Below are 20,771 nucleotides of genomic sequence, written 5' to 3' on the forward strand. Positions count from 1 at the left end.
GTTCCCCCCTCTCCCTCCATAGAATACCGGTTCCCCCCTCTCCCTCCATAGAATACCGGTTCCCCCTCTCCCTCCATATTATACTGGTTCCCCCTCCTCTCCCTCCTTAGAATACCAGGTCCCCTCTCTCCCTCCATAGAATACCGGTTCCCCCTCTCCCTCCATAGAATACCGGGTCCCCTCTCTCCCTCCATAGAATACCGGTTCCCCCTCTCCCTCCATAGAATACCGGGTCCCCTCTCTCCCTCCATAGAATACCGGTTCCCCCCTCTCCCTCCATAGAATACCGGTTCCCCCTCTCCCTCCATAGAATACTGGGTCCCCCCCTCCATATCCAATAAATAAAATTTAAAAAAATCAAATTTCTTCATACATTTAAGCCACAATTCAATCTGCTACTTATTGTTGGTGAACAAATCCCAATACGTTTATGTTGCTTGGTTTGCATGAAAGTCATGTCATTGTCATGTCATTGTCATGTCATTGTCATGTCATGTCTTTTTTTCTCTATTAATAATGACGGTGATCATTGACTTGTAGTGGAACTGTGATAGTGCGCTGGGCAATCTGACACTAATTGACACTGGAAGGAACTGACCAACTGCCACTGACATCTCCAGTGACATTAATACAGTGAACAGTAGTAATAATATACACTTTTATTGTACTAATGACACTGGCTGGGAAGGGGTTAACATCTAAGGGCGATCAGGGGATATCTGTGTGCCTGACAAGTGTCAATCTGTGTTCTGCTTTTCAGTAAACATTGAATTGTTTCTTTTTGCTGCTTAGCAGGGAAAAGAAACAAAGCTATCATTCCCTCTGTATAGAGCCCTCTAGGCTCTAATTGGACACGGCTGATCAGCAGCTCCTGGTCAGGAATCATTGGCTGCGATCTGTTGGAGAACTCCCGTTGTGTGAAATCACATGGGAGAAGTTGGACCAGGGGTGGACTGACAACTCATGGGGCCCCCGGGCAATAGGGGATCATGGGGCCCCTGGTTCCTTTCCCACACTCAAAGCACACCCAAAAAAGCCTATAAAAAGGTACCAGGGGCCTTTCATGGGGCCCCCTACTGACCCCAGGCGCTCGGGCAGTGCCCGAGTGCTTGAATGGTCAGTCCACCCCTAAGGTGGGCACATGCCCCCAACCTGGAAACAGGCAGCGACACCAGTACATTACGGTGCTTGTAGCTGCTGCCCCACCTCAGTATATGTACTATGGGGGGGTTGGCAAGCAGTTAAAGGAGAGCTACATCATGCTTTTCAATGGAGCCTAACAGGCTGTGCACTTTAATTCCCACACTGCACTCATAGGGGTGGGGGGAGTTTAATAATTTTCCTGGGCAAACTGAGACAGAGATCGAGGCAATCCAGAAAGGAGAGTGGAGGTTACAGACCTATTCTCAGGGTCTGTGCTCTAAATCCGAGAGAATAGAATCAAGGAGCGGAGTGATCCTGTTGCTGTGCCTGTCCACCTACATCAGGGGTGTCAAACTGGCAGCCCTCCAGCTGTTGCGAAACCACAAGTCCCATCATGCCTCTACCTTTGGGAGTCATGCTTGTAACTGTCAATATTGCAATGCCTCATGTTTTGTAGTTTGGCAACAACTGGAGGGCCACCAGTTTTACACCTGTGACCTACATCATTGAGAGTGGACTGACCTGCTTCCAAGTCTGCCAAAGCTGCCCCTAGAGACTGAGCTTGAAAGAGCGTGGCTGCACCTCCAGGATCAGGGCCGACAGACTGAACCTCTGGGACCTGACTTCTAGAACCTGCTGACCACCAAACCATTGGGATCAGACTGTTTGCCAGCCAGGAATAGTAAGCTGAACTACAAGTCTGAACAATGCCCACTAAACACTTAACACAATAAAGACTGCTCCTACTTATCAGCCAATCTGTCATTCCTTACCCACACTCTTAAAGGTACAGTTTAGCTGCACCACCTAAAGAAAGGCCCCACCAAAAGCCGTCCAACTTTCAGAATTAGGCTCCAAGTACTTTCAGACACCTTCAGGGGTACGCCTATGTGGGGAACGCATACACCCACCTGCTATAGAGGCTGTATGCATAGTGTGCACACAAGGACTATTTAGTATCTTGTATACTTGGTTTAACATTGCTGTAGTTAAAGTTTCCACCAGCTTGTAGATCAGTGTTCATTTACCTAGTACATCACCCTTGAATGTGTTTACTTGCTTTTTGAATGATTTGTGCATTGTTTAATTGCATTTCTTCAAAACGTTCATTCAATCTACCACCAGTTGCTTGGCCAAATTTCCGTGCATTACTCTACAGTGGTAGCTTACATTTAAGTCACACAGGTGTGAACGGGCTCTAACCTATAACCAGGTATGTCAGTAGGGACCAAGCAGCTTTAAGAGTCATGGCAGATCAGAGACCCCCTCATCATCGGCGGCTTCTTTGGGGTAAGCGCTACCGGAGCTATGAAATATATACTATGGTGAGTGTTGTCATCCTAGGACAGAAAAAGTGTGTTATTGGCAGGATCACCAGGTGAAAAAAAAAATGCAGCCACCACATCTAAGGACTGGTAAGCTGCGATAAATGATATCTTTGCTCTTGAGTTACATACAGTTTAAAATGTTCCTGCCCCGCTATCATGTTGGGTTGGAAGCTAGGCAATCATCTGATCTGTACTCCATGTGCACATCCCCTTTGTCTTCCATTGATCAATTATTCCTAGCAGGCAGCCATGAGCTATTAAATAACAGTGTGGTGTCATTGTGTACACAACGAATATGCCTCAGGCTGTTTGTGTATACACCGTCTCCACGGCAGCCACTGATCCTTGTAGACCAAGCCTCCTTCAATGAGATCCAAGAGTCAGCCTGCTGTGCTCTCCTTATACTTCCGTCATCACCATCTCTGACTTCCAGTTCCATCATCGCCATCCTTGACTTCTACTTCCGTCATCGCATCCCTGACTTCTACTGCCATCATCGCCATCTCTGACTTCTACTTCCATCATCGTCATCCCTGACTTCTACTTCCATCATCGCCATCCCTGACTTCTACTTCCATCATTGCCATCTCTGACTTCTACTTCCATCATCGCCATCTCTGACTTCTACTTCCATCATTGCAATCTCTGATTTCTACTTCCGTCATCGCCATCTCTGACTTCTACTTCCATCATCGCCATCCCTGACTTCTACTTCCATCATCGAGATCCCTGAGTTCTACTTCCATGATTGCCATCCCTGACTTCTACTTCCATCATCGCCATCCCTGACTTCTACTTCCATCATCGCCATCCCTGACTTCTACTTCCATCATCGCCATCCCTGACTTCTACCATGTCCCAGCACTGGCCCATGGACCCCAATCTATACAGCAGTCCTTACCCTGGAGTCCATATCATACCTCCTATGGTGAGTACACTGACAATGGCTATTTTCATAGATGCAAGGTGCAATAATTCAAAGCAGCCAATCACATGATACGGCTGTAATCCCTCCTATTTATTGGAATCTGATTTGATTATTCTGCACTTTGTACATTATCATTCTCTTTTGCTGCATCAAATAAACTAAAACCAGCCAAAACCTCTTAGCCCTCATTTGGTGGGTCTAACGCACAGGGGTGACTGACAACCCGGGCAATAGGGGATCATGGGGCCCCTGTGTCCTTGCCCAAACTCAAAAAAGCCTATGAAAAAGGTACCAGGGGCATCTCATGGGGCCCCCTACTGACCCCGGGCCCTCGGGCAGTGCCCGAGTTTCCAAATGGTCAGTCCGCCCCTGCTAACGCATGAGAAACTGACCTAGTAATTACAAACTTTGGACTTCCCAGATCACTTCTTCTGTGATTAATGCAGAGCATACATGATTCGAATTCCGAACAATTTTTCGTCCGAAAACCGAAACGTCATTTGTTTTGTAATCCGATGGTGCCACCAATGATTTCAAAAATCGGTTGTTTTTCACAAATTTTCCAACATGCCCAATAAACGAAATGGGGAGGAACCACGAAAATTGTCCGATGCCATTGCCCCACTAATAGAGCGAAAATCGGCCGATTATTCTTAGGTCCAATTTTCGTACAAAATTTGTTCGGAATTCAAACCATGTATGGCCTGCATTAGGCTCCATGTACATGGGACACTTCTGAACGATGGAAACTGACTGCTGGAAAACGTAAGTTAAAAAATGTCTGTTTAGCTGCGTTTGCATACCGCGTTTATGCGCTTTTGCATTTAGAAACATTTTTTAAAGATAACCTCAGGAGCAGGGGCGGACTGACAACTCATGGGGCCCCCGGGCAATAGGGGATCATGGGGCCCCTGTGTCCTTGCCCAAACTCAAAAAAGCCTATGAAAAAGGTACCAGGGGCCCCCTACTGGGGCCCCCTACTGACCCCGGGCCCTCGGGCGGTGCCCGAGTTTCCAAATGGTCAGTCCGCCCCTGCTCAGGAGACCTTCCAAAATGCCCAGAATGCACTGAAAAACAGTAAGAAATTAACTATTTCAGACATTTTGAGAGAAATAGAGAGAGCAGAAGCAGAGAGAGCAGTATGTGTTGAGATTAGCTGTCTTTTTTTTTTTTGTGGTGTTTGGATGTGTTCCAGCTCATTTCTGTGCAGAAATTATTGCAGCCGTGTCTAACATATTTTCTTTCACGCGAAACCTCAAAGTATGGTGTACCAGGTCCAGGGGCGGACTGACAACTCATGGGGCCCCCGGGCAATAGGGGATCATGGGGCCCCAGTGTTCTTGCCCAAACTCAAAAAAGCCTATGAAAAAGGTACCAGGGGCATCTCATGGGGCCCCCTACTGACCCCGGGCCTTCGGGCAGTGCCGAGGTTTCCAAATGGCCAGTCCGCCCCTGACCAGGTCCATTTGAGTACCGGGAAAACACTTTGCATGCATTTTTCATGATGAAAAAAGGCTCTGGACAGCATCTGGAAATGGAAAAAAATTTCCAAACGCTTATAAATGCGGTTAGCCACGTTTACAAGCGTTTGGCGTTTGAAATGCTGATAAAATCTACTCCTGAACACAAGTTTGGTGTGTTGAAAAAAAAATGACTGTAAACTTAACTGCCAGTAAACTACTGTAAATGACGATGTGTACATGGACACATAGGAAACATTAGGGAGAGTTCAGGGGCTGCTGAAAAAAAAAACGCAGAAAAGCTCCTAAACGTCAGTTTAGTAGCTTCAGTGTACATGGAGCCTAAATGTACATGCGTTTAGATGTGTTCAGAGTATCCAATCTGCTGCTGGATGCACGGATTTCTATTTTTTCTAATTGCAGCTAAACCGATTTGCAACTTATCGCATTATACCCTTTGCATGTACAAATTTCCTATAAAGATATATAAATGCATAAGAATGCTAAAAAAATACATATCTAAAAAATGTAATTAAAAACTATTATTGCTATTGTTATTAATACTACTACTAATAATAATAATACAATCAATTTAAAAAAATGTCATAAATCATGATGATGATAATAATAAAGCATGAAAATCAAATACAAAAAAATAGAAAGATTGTATAAAAACAAAACATCAAATAAACATCCCTATTTATTTTGTGTTTTTTGGAAGGTTCCTCAACAGCCAACCGTAATCCAGCAGTTTTCCACAGACTTTATCCCTCCACTCTCGTATCCAATCAGACAAGGCCATGCCAAAGAAGGTGAGACATTCCATACTACCACATAGCCAGCCTAATATTAAGCTGGCCGTACATTATACAAATTTCTTGAAAAAATTGCTTTACAAAAAACCATATAATATATGAGGTCAAACCTAAAGAACATTTTCAATTGTATCCAATTAGGCCGGCATTTGCACTACATAATTGAAGGTAAATCTAAAGGAAATTGGGCAGAAATTGAACAGAAAATTGTGTAATGTATGGCCAGCCTGCAGGCCATAGATGGGTCAAAAATCGGCTGATTTTTCGGCCGGAAAAAAAAATCGGCCGATTTTCGCATCGTTAATGGGTTAATTCGTCGCCCGTTTTTTTGGATTTTGGCACAATTTTTTGATTGGTAAAGTTGGAAAAAATCATCCAATTTTGCCGATCGGCCAATTTTTGCGGCAATGATGGGCAAATAGATCTTTTTATCGATAAAAAATCTGCACATGAGCCATGACCTGCAAGAAAAAGAAGAAAAAAGAGGAAGAAAAAGAAGAAGAAAAAGATGAAATAGAAGCAGAAAAAGAAGAAGAAAATGAAGATGAAGAAGAAAAAGAAGACGATGAAGAAGAAGAAGAAAAAGAAGAAGAAAAAGAAGAAAAGAAGTAGAAAAAGAAGAAAAGAAGAAGATGATGAAGATGAAGAAGAAGGAAAATAAAAACAAGAAAAGAAGAGGAAGAAGAAGATGAAGAAAAAGAAGAAGAATTCCAGTCCGCTATTATATATGACATGAAAAAGTATTGCGGTTGCAACATTGTATCTATTTGTATCCGAATAAAACCATCTGTATCCGAAATGGATACAAATAGATACAACGTTACAACCACAATACTTTTTCATGTCAAATATAATAGCGGAGCTCTCTGCAGGGACAGAAGGAATTAAATGCCGGCTGTAGACGGGATGAAAATCGGGTGATTTTTTTTTTTTACAGTTGGTGGTAACGTCGGCCTATTGAACGACCGATTTTTTGTTTTTTTGTTAAAAAAAGTCCGGTTTTCGACCCATCTATGGCCTGCATAAGAGGACCATTTGACCCATGTACCAGGTTTATGCAATTAAATCAGCATTACCCTTGTACAACCAATCAGATTAAACCAGTACCGACACATGACAGCTGGAGAAAGACATTGCAGAGATGATTGGTTGCTGTTAATGTGCCCGCAGATACAGGAGGGACCCATGCAACCGCAATCCAGCTGCCCTCTGACTCAGCTGGCACTGCCATAAACGCAAATGCTCATCATGACCAAGCACTCCTGTTTATCTCTGTGGACACACAATACAATTTGATTGTACAATCTCCTTAAGACCCCAATCACATCAGGTGCGGCTTGACATGCGATTTGCATGCCCTGCGACTTGTAAATCCTATGCCAAGTCACACCCTATTGCCTGCTATTAGATCGGTCATATCGGTGTGGTTCAGACTTGGTCAGAGCCGCACCGATTTCTATAGTAGTCCATGCACTACTTGTGTTGTGATTTGTATAGAAATCTGTGTCACATGTCAAATCTCAACTGAAATCGACATGTCACCTGATTTTGAAATCGTGCAACTTCACTGTAAGTCGCACGATTTCAAAATCAGCTTTGATGTGACCGGGGGCTTAGGCTCCGTTCACACCAATGCGTTTTTTAGTGCTTTTTGCAGAAACAGTCCATCTAACATGGGTTCCTATGGAACACAATCACATTGATGCTTTTTTGAGCTGCCGCGTGTTTGGAAAGGGTCAGAGACCTTTTTAAAAGCAAAAAGCTATCAATAAGCTGCTGAAATGCAGGGTAGTGCGTTTTTACTGCGTTTTGCATTTTTATTCTGCCCAGCAAAAAAAAAAAATCCATTTTAACAAAAACAAAAGAGCTGAACAAAACACAGTAAAAACATGTCAAAAACGTGTGTAGAAAATACATAACAAGCTGCAGAAAGCACGGCAAAATGAACAAATGAAGCCTTAGATCAACATACAAGCATGTAGTGCAGGGCAGAGTCTGGCCTCATTGAATTTGTAATTGATTGCAGATTGTTCGAATAGTTTAGGTAGGTCCTCTATTACAAAGTGTTGGTAGATCTCAAGCTGATTGTACAGTCAGATTGGAATGTGTATGGTAAGCCTTGAATGGACCATACACCATACAATTTGATTGTGCAATTTCTGAAACAGAAATGTTGGCACTACCAAGTAAGAATACACAATAATGCACCACCTCTACACAATGCGCAATAATGCGCCACCCCTACACAATGCGCAATAATGCGCCACCCCTACACAATGCGCAATAATGCACCACCCCTACACAATGCACCACCCCTGCACAATGCACCACCCCTGCACAATGCACCACCCCTGCACAATGCATCACCCCTGCACAATGCACCACCCCTGCACAATGCACCACCCCTACACAATGCATCACCCCTGCACAATGCACCACCCCTGCACAATGCACCACCCCTACACAATGCATCACCCCTGCACAATGCACCACCCCTGCACAATGCACCACCCCTGCACAATGCACCACCCCTGCACAATGCACCACCCCTACACAATGCACCACCCCTGCACAATGCACCACCCCTGCACAATGCACCACCCCTACACAATGCACCACCCCTACACAATGCACCACCCCTGCACAATGCACAATATTGCACCACCCCTACACAATAATTTGTTGTCATATTTACATAACTCCTCCTACTGTATATTTCATTATGTGCGATGACACCCTAAAAACATATCCGTCTTTTATTCCCAGACTTGGTGGATCTGATGATGATACAGAACGCCCAGATGCATCAAGTCATAATGAACAATATGACAATGTCGGCTCTGTCCAGCTTTGGATATGGGGCAGCGCAGCCTCCCCCAGTGGTAGGTGTGCGAAACTAGACCTGTCATGTTCAGAACGCCAAAGCAAACCAGCCAATCAGATTTCACCATTCATTAGTAGAGAACAATGAGAGGTGACTGCTGGCTGCGGTTGGTTAGTGCAGCATGTATGTTGTTCTTTGAGCTTCTGGATGAAATGGCCATATGGATCCAGTCCATGGGATTGTTTTGAATCCTTTTAAAGGGAAACCTTCTATTTTTACTGAATTTGTATTATATTGTATTATATTCTAATGTTTACCTGAAAGTCACTTTAGTCTTGGATCTTAATGATTATGCATGCTTGTCGTACCATGATTGTATTTATTGTACAGATTGCTAGACTCTCCCTCTATCTGTATATCAGATGCTGCAATTAGAATCCTTGCTGGAGAACTGCTGAGATAAAATCAGCTATAGAACAGGCCCTATGGGATATGTATCATTTAGATGGAGTGGCATGATAGATCTGAGATAAACGGAGCATTCAATTACAGTAGCTATGCAGAGCTACTAAAGCCGGCCATAGATGGTTCAAATCTCAGCTGGTTCAGCAGGAACTGACCAAGAATCGAACCATGTATGGCCAATGTATGAACCATGTATGGCCAATGTATGAACCATGTATGGCCAATACTGTATATGAACCATGTATAGCCAATATATGAACCATGTATGGCCAATGTATGAACCATGTATGGCTAATGTATGAACCATGTATGGCTAATGTATGAACCATGTATGGCTAATGTATGAACCATGTATGGCTAATGTATGAACCATGTATGGCCAATGGATGAACCATGTATGGCCAATGGATGAACCATGTATGGCCAATGTATGGCCAATGTATGGCCAATGGATGAACCATGTATGGCCAATGTATGAACCATGTATGGCTAATGTATGAACCATGTATGGCCAATGTATGAACCATGTATGGCCAATGTATGAACCATGTATGGCCAATGTATGAACCATGTATAGCCAATGTATGAACCATGTATGGCCAATGTATGAACCATGTATGGCCAATGTATGAACCATGTATGGCCAATGTATGAACCATGTATGGCCAATGTATAAACCATGTATGGCCAATGTATGAACCATGTATGGCCAATGTATGAACCATGTATGGCCAATGTATGAACCATGTATGGCCAATGTATGAACCATGTATGGCCAATATATGAACCATGTATGGCCAATGGATGAACCATGTATGGCCAATGGATGAACCATGTATGGCCAATGGATGAACCATGTATGGCCAATGGATGAACCATGTATGGCCAATATATGAACCATGTATGGCCAATGTATGAACCATGTATGGCCAATGTATGAACCATGTATGGTCAATGTATGAACCATATATGGCCACATTGATCCAGCCAGTGGCTGTGTTGTCTTGGCGGAGACGGCCACCCTGCCAGGAGAACACAATGGCTCGGCGAGAGGGGTCCTCCATCAACACTGTGGTTGCAGGAAATAAATTCACACCATCTATGGCCTGTCTAAACGTATCCAGAGACATAAGAAGATCTTCTGAAAAAATATTGTGTAGAAAGATCCATGTGTATACTGTATGACTGCACTTACATTCTGTGATGACTCTCCTGGAAGCCTCCTTATCTCTGGGAAGAACAACATTGATCAGCTGAGAAATTCCACCCCAGACAATTGTTTTTTATCTCCACAGCTGGCCATAGATGGAACAAATTTCAGCTGGTTAAGCAGGGACCAGCCAGATTTTGATCCATCTATGGCCATTCTCGCTCCAACTTCTATCGATCAGCTTCTCTTAAACAGCACTAATTTTCACTCGATTAGTTCATGCAGCCAATGGCTGTGGCGCTGCTCAGTGTATTCTGACAGCAGAGGAGTCCCCGCTGTCAGAATATAATAGCACAGAGAAGAGAATTCCTTCATCCACCATGAATGAGTGGATTGGGAAATCTGTTCATTTTTTTTTTGATCAGCTGGCTGGTTAATTAATTAAGAAAAAAAAAAAAAGATCTATGGCCAGTGGTTGGCCAGATCAGGTGTCAATCACCTTATGTCTTCAGGTGACTTAAAGCCCAGCTTCAGGCTAGAGACTTTTTTTTATTTGGATAAAGTAGGGAAGGGTAAGAACTTTTGAGTTTTATGCTGGGAGATATCTCCTCACATCCTGTCCTGGTGACAAAACCAGAATTGGATAGAGATCGCCCCAGTAGGGACACAGGTGGGAATAAAGACCTAACAGGGGTTCTAACACTTTTCCTACTTTATCAAAAACCACTAAAAATATTGTCTGGAGCAAAAATAAAGCAAAAAGCACAATATATATAGGTAACTGGCAGTCATGCTCAAGTCATATAGTCAATATTTAACTCCAGCCTTTTCGTAGGAGTTTAGTTTGGTGTCCTGGTTTGGTGTCATCATGTCTTTTCTGTTTCCAGCCCAGTGTGGTGCCTATTCAAGTGGAGGAAGAAGAGCCCATTGTGTATCATCACCATTATGAAGCATTCCCAACCAATTATATGACATACCCAGCTTACCCTGCAGTGCCGGTACCAGTGCCCCAACGTGAGCCTACTGTCAGGCATCTCAATATGGACCCGGAGCCATCTTCCCCGATGCGTACCACAGACCAGTAAGATATGACTGGCCATCTGTATTTGTGTTTATACATCATGCTGGTCTTTCCTGAACAATCATGGTGATTGTGGTGTCACAGCGAGTACTCGGGGTCCACCAGCAGATCAACACCTATAAGACAGGTGTACAGAATAAAGATGGTGCGCAAAGTGCAGAAACCCAACCTACTGTATATGGGTATAAAAAATGCATTTTAAAGTGAAGCTGTGCTTTACAGATATAGGGCAAAGCAGCAGGTTCACTTCACTTCCAACCCCCCTGCCACCTTTCCCCCCCGCAGCTTATACTTGCATACTCTTCACTGGTCCAGAGGTGGACAGTACTTCAGGGTATGGTGGACCATGTGACTCAGTGGTGTATTTAGGTTTTGTGCTGCCCTAGGCAACACAAAGATCAGCACCCACTGCAGAGAGAGCCTGACATTGACCAACAACACCCTTGCCTCCCACCCGAGCGAGCCTTCAACTATTACTTCCCCTCATACATCATGCACCATCCCCCATGGCGAGAGAGAGAAAGACACTCACCTTCAAAGCTCCGGACATCTCCGGGAATGAGACTCGGGCTGTGCATTCACCGTCATGTAACCCACAGCCTCTCTCGGAACCCACCAGGTCCAAATGCCGCGTTTCTCCCTTATTCCGTCTCTTCTTCCGCAGGGCAGTGCTGCCCCCCTAAAAAATGCCGCCCTTGACAAATGCCTTGTTTGCCTTGTGGTAAATACACCCCTGATGTGACTCACTCCCCTCCATTCCATGATACAATGCTGGGTCCAGGGGTGTATGTACCACAAGGCAAACAAGGCATTTGCCTAGGGCGGCATTTTTCAGGGGGGCAGCACCGCTCCCCGGAAGAAGGGACAGATGAAGAGACAGATGTAGCAAGGGGACCAGGTGGGATCTGAGAGAGGCTGCGGGCTGCTTGCTGGTGTATGCAGAGCCTGACTCTCATTTCAGGGGATGTCTGGAGCTGTGAGGTGAGTGTCTTTCTCTCTCTTGGTGGGGTGGGGGGTGGTAGTGGAAGGCTTTCTCAGGTCGGGGGTCAGGGTGTTAGGGGTGGAGGGTGTTGGTTGGTGTCAGGCTATCTCTGTGGGGGGGAGGGGCTTTTGATTTTTGTGTTGCCTAGGGCCTTTGCAACCATGGCCAGGCCCAGCATTTTCACTTGGGGACAAGGAAAGAGTCCCTAACATTGTGCAAGCTATGACTAGATCCAGGGGCGGACTGACAACTCATGAGGCCCCCGGGCAATAGGGGATAATGGGGCCCCTGTGTCCTTGCCCAAACTCAAAAAAGCCTATGAAAAAGGTACTAGGGGCATCTCATGGGGCCACCTACTGACCCCGGGCCCTCGGTCAGTGCCCGAGTTTCCAAATGGTCAGTCCACCCCTGACTAGATTAGAACAATGGGGTAGTGAAGGGAAGGCAAGAATGAGCAGCTGGTGGAGGGCAGCAGTTAAAGGAAATGTTGCTTTACCCTGCCTGAACAAAGCAAAGGATTCATAAAAAGTGACTCTGACCCTATGTCACTTCAGGACTTAGTAATGGCGTGGGGCTGGTGGAAAGAACCACTCCAAGTGGTGGAGAATGCGGGCATAAAACAACCCTGGAAATGTACAATGCTGAAGACTATGGCTGTGACACAGTGGCAATGTGGGAGATGGACGGTCAGAATGGGGAAGACCCTTACAACCATTTGGGCTTTAAGTGTTTCTGAAACATGGAATGGAAGTGTATCTGCTAGGTCTGGTAATTACACAGAAAGTGGAGGTGTGGGTGATGATGCTGAGCTTCAGATGGAGAGAATCAGGTGCGGTAGGTAGACTGAGCAGCTATGCTTCAATATAGAGATGTTTGTGGGTATCATCTTGGCTGGAGGATTATCAGATGAGGTTCCTGGATTATTGCTGCCACTGTAGTTCCTAAATAGTGTGAAGGAACTTTAAGATGCATTTAACAAAGATGTCAGACATGACTAGTAATAGGTTATTGTCTTCTCCTGCAGGCGGCCTGTACCCCCGCCTCCTCCTCTGAGTGCCACCGGAACTGTTGGTGCCGATATTCCTCCAGCTACAGGTAGGTTTTTTTTCATATTTGATACATTGGGATACTGCTTACTATAGGATTCAGGTTTTCATGTAGTCCCTAACCCCGTGCAGACACTGCACCTTTATTCTTGTTGTCCATAAATGCTGATAGATGAGCAGCTTGAGCTTGGCATGAAGTAATGAAGCATAGTTCAGATACCTGAATCTGCTTCTCTAAGCTTTGATGGGTGCATGGCTGCCAAGGTACAGAGCATGTCCAGAGGGAAGGTCAGTATATCACCCAAGGCCCAAATCACATGTGAGAGTATTGTACCTTGATGCCTGAGTGTATTGTACCTCGACACCTGAGAGTATTGTGCCTCGGCACCTGAGAGTATTGTGCCTCGACACCTGAGAGTATTGTGCCTCGGCACCTGAGAGTATTGTGCCTCGGCACCTGAGAGTATTGTGCCTCGGCACCTGAGAGTATTGTACCTCGGCACCCGAGAGCATTGTACCTCGACACCCGAGAGCATTGTACCTCGGCACCCGAGAGCATTGTACCTCGGCACCCGAGAGCATTGTACCTCGGCACCCGAGAGCATTGTACCTCAACACCCGAGAGCATTGTACCTCGGCACCCGAGAGTATTGTACCTCGACACCCGAGAGCATTGTACCTCGGCACCCGAGAGCATTGTATCTCGGCACCCGAGAGCATTGTACCTCGGCACCCGAGAGCATTGTACCTCGGCACCCGAGAGCATTGTACCTCAACACCCGAGAGCATTGTACCTCAACACCCGAGAGTATTGTACCTCGGCACCCGAGAGCATTGTACCTCGACACCCGAGAGTATTGTACCTCGGCACCCGAGAGCATTGTACCTCCACACCCGAGAGCATTGTACCTCGACACCCGAGAGCATTGTACCTCGGCACCCGAGAGTATTGTACCTCGGCACCCGAGAGCATTGTACCTCGGCAGCTGAGAGCATTGTACCTCGACACTTGAGAGTATTGTACCTCGACACTTGAGAGTATGGTACCTCGACACCTGAGAGTATTGTACCTTCGCACCTGAGAGTATTTTACCTCTGCACCTGAGAGTATGGTACCTCGACACCCGAGAGTATGGTACCTCGACACCCGAGAGTATTGTTCCTCGGCACCCGAGAGCATTGTTCCTCGGCACCCGAGAGTATTTTACCTCGGCACCCGAGAGTATTGTACCTCGGCACCCGGGAGTATTTTACCTCGGCACCCGAGAGCATTGTACCTCGACACCCGAGAGCATTGTACCTCGACACCCGAGAGCATTGTACCTCGACACCCGAGAGCATTGTACCTCGACACCCGAGTGCATTGTACCTCGACACCCGAGTGTATTGTACCTCGACACCCGAGTGTATCGTACCTCGACACCCGAGTGTATCGTACCTCGACACCTGAGAGTATCGTACCTCGACACCTGAGAGTATGGTACCTCGACACCTGAGAGTATCGTACCTCGACACCTCAGAGTATTGTACCTCGACACCTGAGAGTATTGTACCTCGACACCTGAGAGTATGGTACCTCGACACCTCAGAGTATTGTACCTCGACACCTGAGAGCATCGTACCTCGACACCTGAGTGTATTGTACCTCAAAAATACTCACCATCCTAAATACCATGTATTTCAATAGTGACTGTTCACATATTCAGGTGCCTGTAGTCCGATACCTGATGCTCCAAAAGACTACATTCACTACTTTTGAGGCAGAATTGGACATTTTTGGCCACATACACTTGAATGGGAATGCCTACCAATGGGCAAATCAAGCGCTTCTGTATGTTTTTGAACCTGAAAAACTGAGTTCCTTCCCCTATTCCTAAAACAAAAATGTCTGAAGCTTAGATACACATGTCCAACTCTTCAAATACACTTCTAAACCAATTGTATACATGTGCATGAAACATAAAAAAAAAAATGCATGAAAATTGCTCTGCCTAACATTTTTTGGCCATAATTTAGTTTTTATTAGTATTCACCAATGGGAAGAGGCCTCTCACTAAATTAAGGAACTGGCTGCTTTTGTGACAGGTCCACTTTAAGTCCTCATGCACACGGGACATTTTTACAGCGGCTGTTTTTGGCTTTTGATGTTTTTTTTCTACAGCTAGTAAACCCCCCAGCATGTTATCCTATGTGTCCATACACACATAGACTGGAATCAACATTTTTTGGCTCAGTCGTTTTTTAGCTGTAAAAACACTATAACTCTGAAAAACACGGTAAAGCGCCTCAAAAAACGCAAACGCAGAAAAACGCTGGAAAATACCGCTAAACGCGGGAAAACTGCTAATGCAAAACCGCTAAAAAACTCACGTTTTTAATGTGACTTTACACAGCTAACGTTTCCAGCGTTATCAAAACGTCCCATGTACATGAGGACTAAAGGTCATGTGTATTGTAGCCTGTTTATGTAGCTGAATAGCTGAAGCTCAGATTACACGCACAGCTACGTGAGTACAACTCCAATTCAGATTTTCGGCTGGACAGAGACCATTTTAAAGCAACCTGTTATAACCTGAAATCTTCCTTTAAACAGATCGGTGAGCTAAAAGAGTGCTTATAAATGTTTCAAATTACGTCTTGTCTTTTCAGAGTACTATGACCTGACTGAAGCCAGGAAGTGACCAAACCTCAGCCGGCCTTCAATATGACTGTCAAGACATCAAGTGAATCTGCCACAAAGTTTTAGACCTGTGAGAGAAGCCTCACATGGAAGCTGCCATTCTATGATTGTTAGGCTTTATTTGTGTTCCTGGGCCATGAAGGGTAGGCTGAGGTCATACCTCAGGGCAGAGGATGGCAGCTTCTATCTGAGGTTTCTCTCAGTTGTTTGCTTGGTGATAGAAAAAAGCAAGGAAATCCTACTTTATTTAAAGTGTTACTAAACCCCGGACCCTGCATTCACTATATCTGGTCTCCCCGGACCCTGCATTCACTATATCCGGTCTCCTCGGACCCTGCGTTCACTATATCCGGTCTCCCCGGACCCTGCGTTCACTATATCCGGTCTCCCCGGACCCTGCGTTCACTATATCCGGTCTCCCCGGACCCTGCGTTCACTATATCCGGTCTCCCCGGACCCTGCGTTCACTATATCTGGTCTCCCCGGACCCTGCGTTCACTATAGCTGGTCTCCCCGGACCCTGCATTCACTATATCTGGTCTCCCCGGACCCTGCGTTCACTATATCTGGTCTCCCCGGACCCTGCGTTCACTATATCTGGTCTCCCCGGACCCTGCGTTCACTATATCTGGTCTCCCCGGACCCTGCATTCACGATATCCGGTCTCTCCGGACCCTGCGTTCACTATATCTGGTCTCTCCGGACCCTGCATTCACTATATCCGCTCTCCCCGGACCCTGCGTTCACTATATCTGGTCTCCCCGTACCCTGCATTCATGATATCCGGTCTCCCCGGACCCCGCATTCACTATATCCGCTCTCCCCGGACCCCGCATTCACTATATCCGCTCTCCCCAGACCCTGCATTCACTATATCTGGTCTCCCCAGACCCTGCACTCACTATATCTGGGCTCCCCGGACCATGCATTCACTATATCTGGTCTCCCCGGACCCTGCATTCACTGTATCCGGTCTCCCAGGACCCTGCATTCACTATATCTGGTCTCCCCGGACCCTGCATTCACTATATCTGCTCTCCCCGGACCCCGCACTCACTATATCCGGTCTCCCCGGACCCTGCATTCACTATATCCGGTCTCCCCGGACCCTGCATTCACTATATCCGGTCTCCCCGGACCCTGCATTCACTATATCCGCTCTCCCCGGACCCTGCATTCACTATATCCGCTCTCCCCGGACCCTGCATTCACTCTATCCGCTCTCCCACAGTATACAGAACATAGAAATGCAATTATTTTAATAAATATAAACTGCTAAATACCTTTTCTCATCAGCAGTTAGAGCAGTCTAATGACTTCTATCAGTGTCCAGCTGAGCACTGGGTAAAACTTGTAGAAGGAGTTTTCTTTCTGCTCTAGGAGGATGCAGGACCCCTGTCCTCTGTCTGGACAGTGCTGATGGCCCTGTGCTGATCACATGCACTCTCCCAAGATTAAAAGAAAAAAAACTCTCTAGCAATACACACCAAACTGAGCATGTGCAGAATGACACCACACAATATGTCTTATCAGGAGATAAGAGGGGGCACTGGAAGAAAGGGAGGATCAGAGAAGTCAGGATCAAACAGCCTTTTTTACACAATGCAGAGGATTAACCCCTTAGGTCCCACAGTGAGTATAACAAGCATGCTTTACTGCATATACAGACTGATTGTACTGTTGTGGGTTTAGTAACACGTAATGTGTTTATGACTTTTATATACTATTGGTGACGGGTTTACAGACACAGTACTACTAAGTGGAATGTGGTTCTGACCCACTTCTCTATTAAGCAGGCCAGGCACATCTGATGAGCTGCAGTAATATTACCGGAATGTATAGTTCTGTATATAATTGTGTGAATAGAATGTTGCATCATAACGGATCATCTGATCATACACCATAAGAGGTCTTTTTGTGTAAATATCGGGGAAAGCATGTTAGCAGTTTCATGGGATGTGAAGGAAGCGGAGGAGGTCCAGGTGGGGGTGCGGAAGGGCTGGTGGACTGACAGCAGGAAAGAGTCATGAATAATCATGGTGGTAATACTGCTGTTATACATGACATTCGGATCCCACCAAATAGGTAACCGTTCACGTGTCGGCCAAACCTTCCGCCCCTTTCACACGTGTGTTCTGTATGTCCACCTTTCATCTGTCCGTTTATGGATGAAAAACGGACACCATGTATTTCTATGGACTAGCGGATGTAAATGGATGATCATCTGTTAATGTCTGTATCCATTAACATCTGTTTTTTTAACAGAAGGAACCCCTATGAGTCCTTTCACACGGGCGTTAATGTGTACACTCAAAGTTTGTAAATAGAAGAGTTGTTTAAGACTCACCATACACATTACAATCTGAGCATACAATCTATGTACAATCAACTTTAGATCTACCACAACTCTGTAAATGGAGGACCTACCTGAACTATCCCATCCATTTGTATCTGGGTTGTAAATGGTTAGCTCTTCCGCCTGGCAGTACTAGGGTTGTTGGTTCAAATCCCAGCCACGGCACCTCCTGCCTGGAGTTTGCATGTTCTCCCTGTGCCTGCGTGGGTTTCCTCCGGGTACTCCGGTTTCCTCCCACACTCCAAAGACATGCTAGTAGGTTAATTGGCTCCTGTCTAAATTGGCCCTAGTATGTGTATGTATGAATGTGAGTTAGGGACCTTAGATTGTACACCCCTTGAGGGTTAGGGACCTTAGATTGTACACCCCTTGAGGGTTAGGGACTGATGTGACTGTACAATATATATGTAAAGTGCTGCGTAAAATTGATGGCGATATATAAGTGCCTGAAATAAATAATAAGTAAAATATCCAATCAGGCAGATCACCGCACTGTATACCTAGTGATAGATCTAAAGGAGATTGTACAATCAGATTGAAACATGTATGGCAAGCCTTGGATCATTTCTTTTTTAACACGATTTACTGTTATTTATAATTGGACATAATTTCCCGTTATCTGTGTAAATATACAATGGTTGTAAAATAAAATCTGTAAAATGATGTGGACTGTATTTGTTTGCTGTATTATGGCTGGGTTGTTTTTAACTGCATACATAAGGGCCCTTTCAGCTTTTGATGTTCTTTTGCTCAGATTATGGGCCCTTCCACACTGATGCGCTTGCATGGTTAAGTCCCACCTACGGGTGTGTCGTGGGCAGGGCTGCTGTTAGAAACTATGGGGCCCCATATAGCCAACTTAAAAGGGCCCCCCTTAAAAAAAAAAAAACAAAAAAAACACACAGTTTACTAAGCTTCAGTTATGAATGAACACAGTGAAGGATCAGTACCGATCACTCATTGTGTTCATTAAAGAAAGGAAGGGACTGGTTAATGTGTCATAATTATTGGACCCTTTCCCCACACTCCATCCTGAAGGATCCTATTGTGTGCTTGCAGCTGCCTGTGAGAAGGAGAGGAGGGAAGCTGGCACTGTGGGGGCCCAAGCAGCAGGGTGAATCAGATGTGCACAGGGAGGGTGATTGTCATAGTGTGCGGGACAATTACTGGAACTGATCCCCTGTATGGCTCGCTCTGCTGCAGCTGAAGACAAGCAAGAGGGAGAGGAGAAGAATCCAGCTTGCAGATGCTGCAGAAAGAGCCATCATACAGGGGATCAGTTCCAGTAATTATCCCCCCCCCCACTGTGCTGATCACCCTCCCTGCCCACATCCGATTCACCCACCAGCTGCCTGGGCCCCCCTGCTGGCCTGGGCCCTGGTTGTGGGGTTAGGTCACCCTGGTATATACTGTATAATGCCTTCTTCGTGCATCGAGGAGAAGAGTGAAGGTGCCCCTGGCCAGCTTGGTGGAAGGCTGCCAGCAAATTGCCCGAGTCGTGCATCGAGGAGAAGAGTGGAGGTGCCCCTGGCCAGCTTGGTGGAAGGCTGCCAGCAAATTGCCCGACTCATGCATTGAGGAGAAGAGTGGAGGTGCCCCTGGCCAGCTTGGTGGAAGGCTGCCAGCAAATGGAGGCTGCTGCCTCCCGCCAAGGGCCACCTAATCCAATGATTACAGCTTGATTTCACAACATATTACACGGTAGTCAGCAGTGCTTTGTGTCTTTCTCCGGGACACAGGAGACATGTGGTGACATGTATAGACACACCTCAGCAACATTCAAGTGTTTCTATAGCTGTAAGTAAATCGTTGGTGTTCATACAATCCCATCCCAAGCCATGCTAACAGTTGCCTAGAGAAGATGAAGGATTGCTATTGAGTGTTAATATTTTATGTTTCTACACATTATATCCAATTCTTCCATCACTCCATATCTATAATCCATAGAAGTGACCCACACCACCATCATTGCTCTTAAAATCGTGTTTATTGTACATTGTGTGTGTTTTTTTTCAAATAGTCTCAAGCATATACATTACTTTTGTATAAAATGTGTATCTATATATATTATACAGGCCTGGGCATTTCAGACTGGGCCCTTCATTTGGAGCCTGTATTGCCAGGGCCCAATCTCAAGTGCAACCCTGGTAGTTCCGCCACTGGTGTTAGTAATTTGTTTATTTTATACCATTTTATTTGTTTTTTGTTTTTTTAGTAGCCCCATTGGGGGGGAGGGGGGGGGCTTCATGAGATATCAGGGGTCTAAATAGACATCTGTTATCTCACCTCTGAAACAGAGAAAAGAGATTGAGGACACAACCCTCAGTCTCCATCTCTGCATCCTCAGCAGCACAGAATGAATGGACAAGAATAGCTCTGTACGGAGCTTCCCATTCGTTCGTAAGCTGAAACATAGTAAACACAATTTACTATGCCTCAGTTATGAATGGACAAAGTCAGTGATTGGTACTGATCACTGACTGTCTATTTAGATAAGGAAGGGACTGGTAAAT

General features: G+C 45.6%; 1 protein-coding gene across 1 annotated transcript; it reads left to right on the forward strand.

Annotated features, from left to right (window-relative positions):
- Positions 1 to 2,838: 2,838 nt before the first annotated feature.
- On the forward strand, positions 2,839 to 18,921 carry LOC149464629 (proline-rich protein 29-like). The gene is made up of 6 exons (XM_089674680.1): positions 2,839 to 3,399; positions 5,581 to 5,671; positions 8,441 to 8,556; positions 11,001 to 11,194; positions 13,201 to 13,271; positions 15,872 to 18,921. Exons 1-6 carry the CDS (start codon positions 3,325 to 3,327, stop codon positions 15,901 to 15,903), a joined length of 579 nt encoding a protein of 192 aa, XP_089530806.1. The 5' UTR covers positions 2,839 to 3,324; the 3' UTR covers positions 15,904 to 18,921.
- Positions 18,922 to 20,771: the final 1,850 nt, after the last annotated feature.

The sequence above is a fragment of the Staurois parvus genome, unplaced genomic scaffold (assembly GCF_062004578.1).
Source record: "Staurois parvus isolate SC_StPar_1 unplaced genomic scaffold, SC_StPar_1.0 ptg000151l, whole genome shotgun sequence".
NCBI classification, from domain to species: Eukaryota; Metazoa; Chordata; class Amphibia; order Anura; family Ranidae; genus Staurois; species Staurois parvus.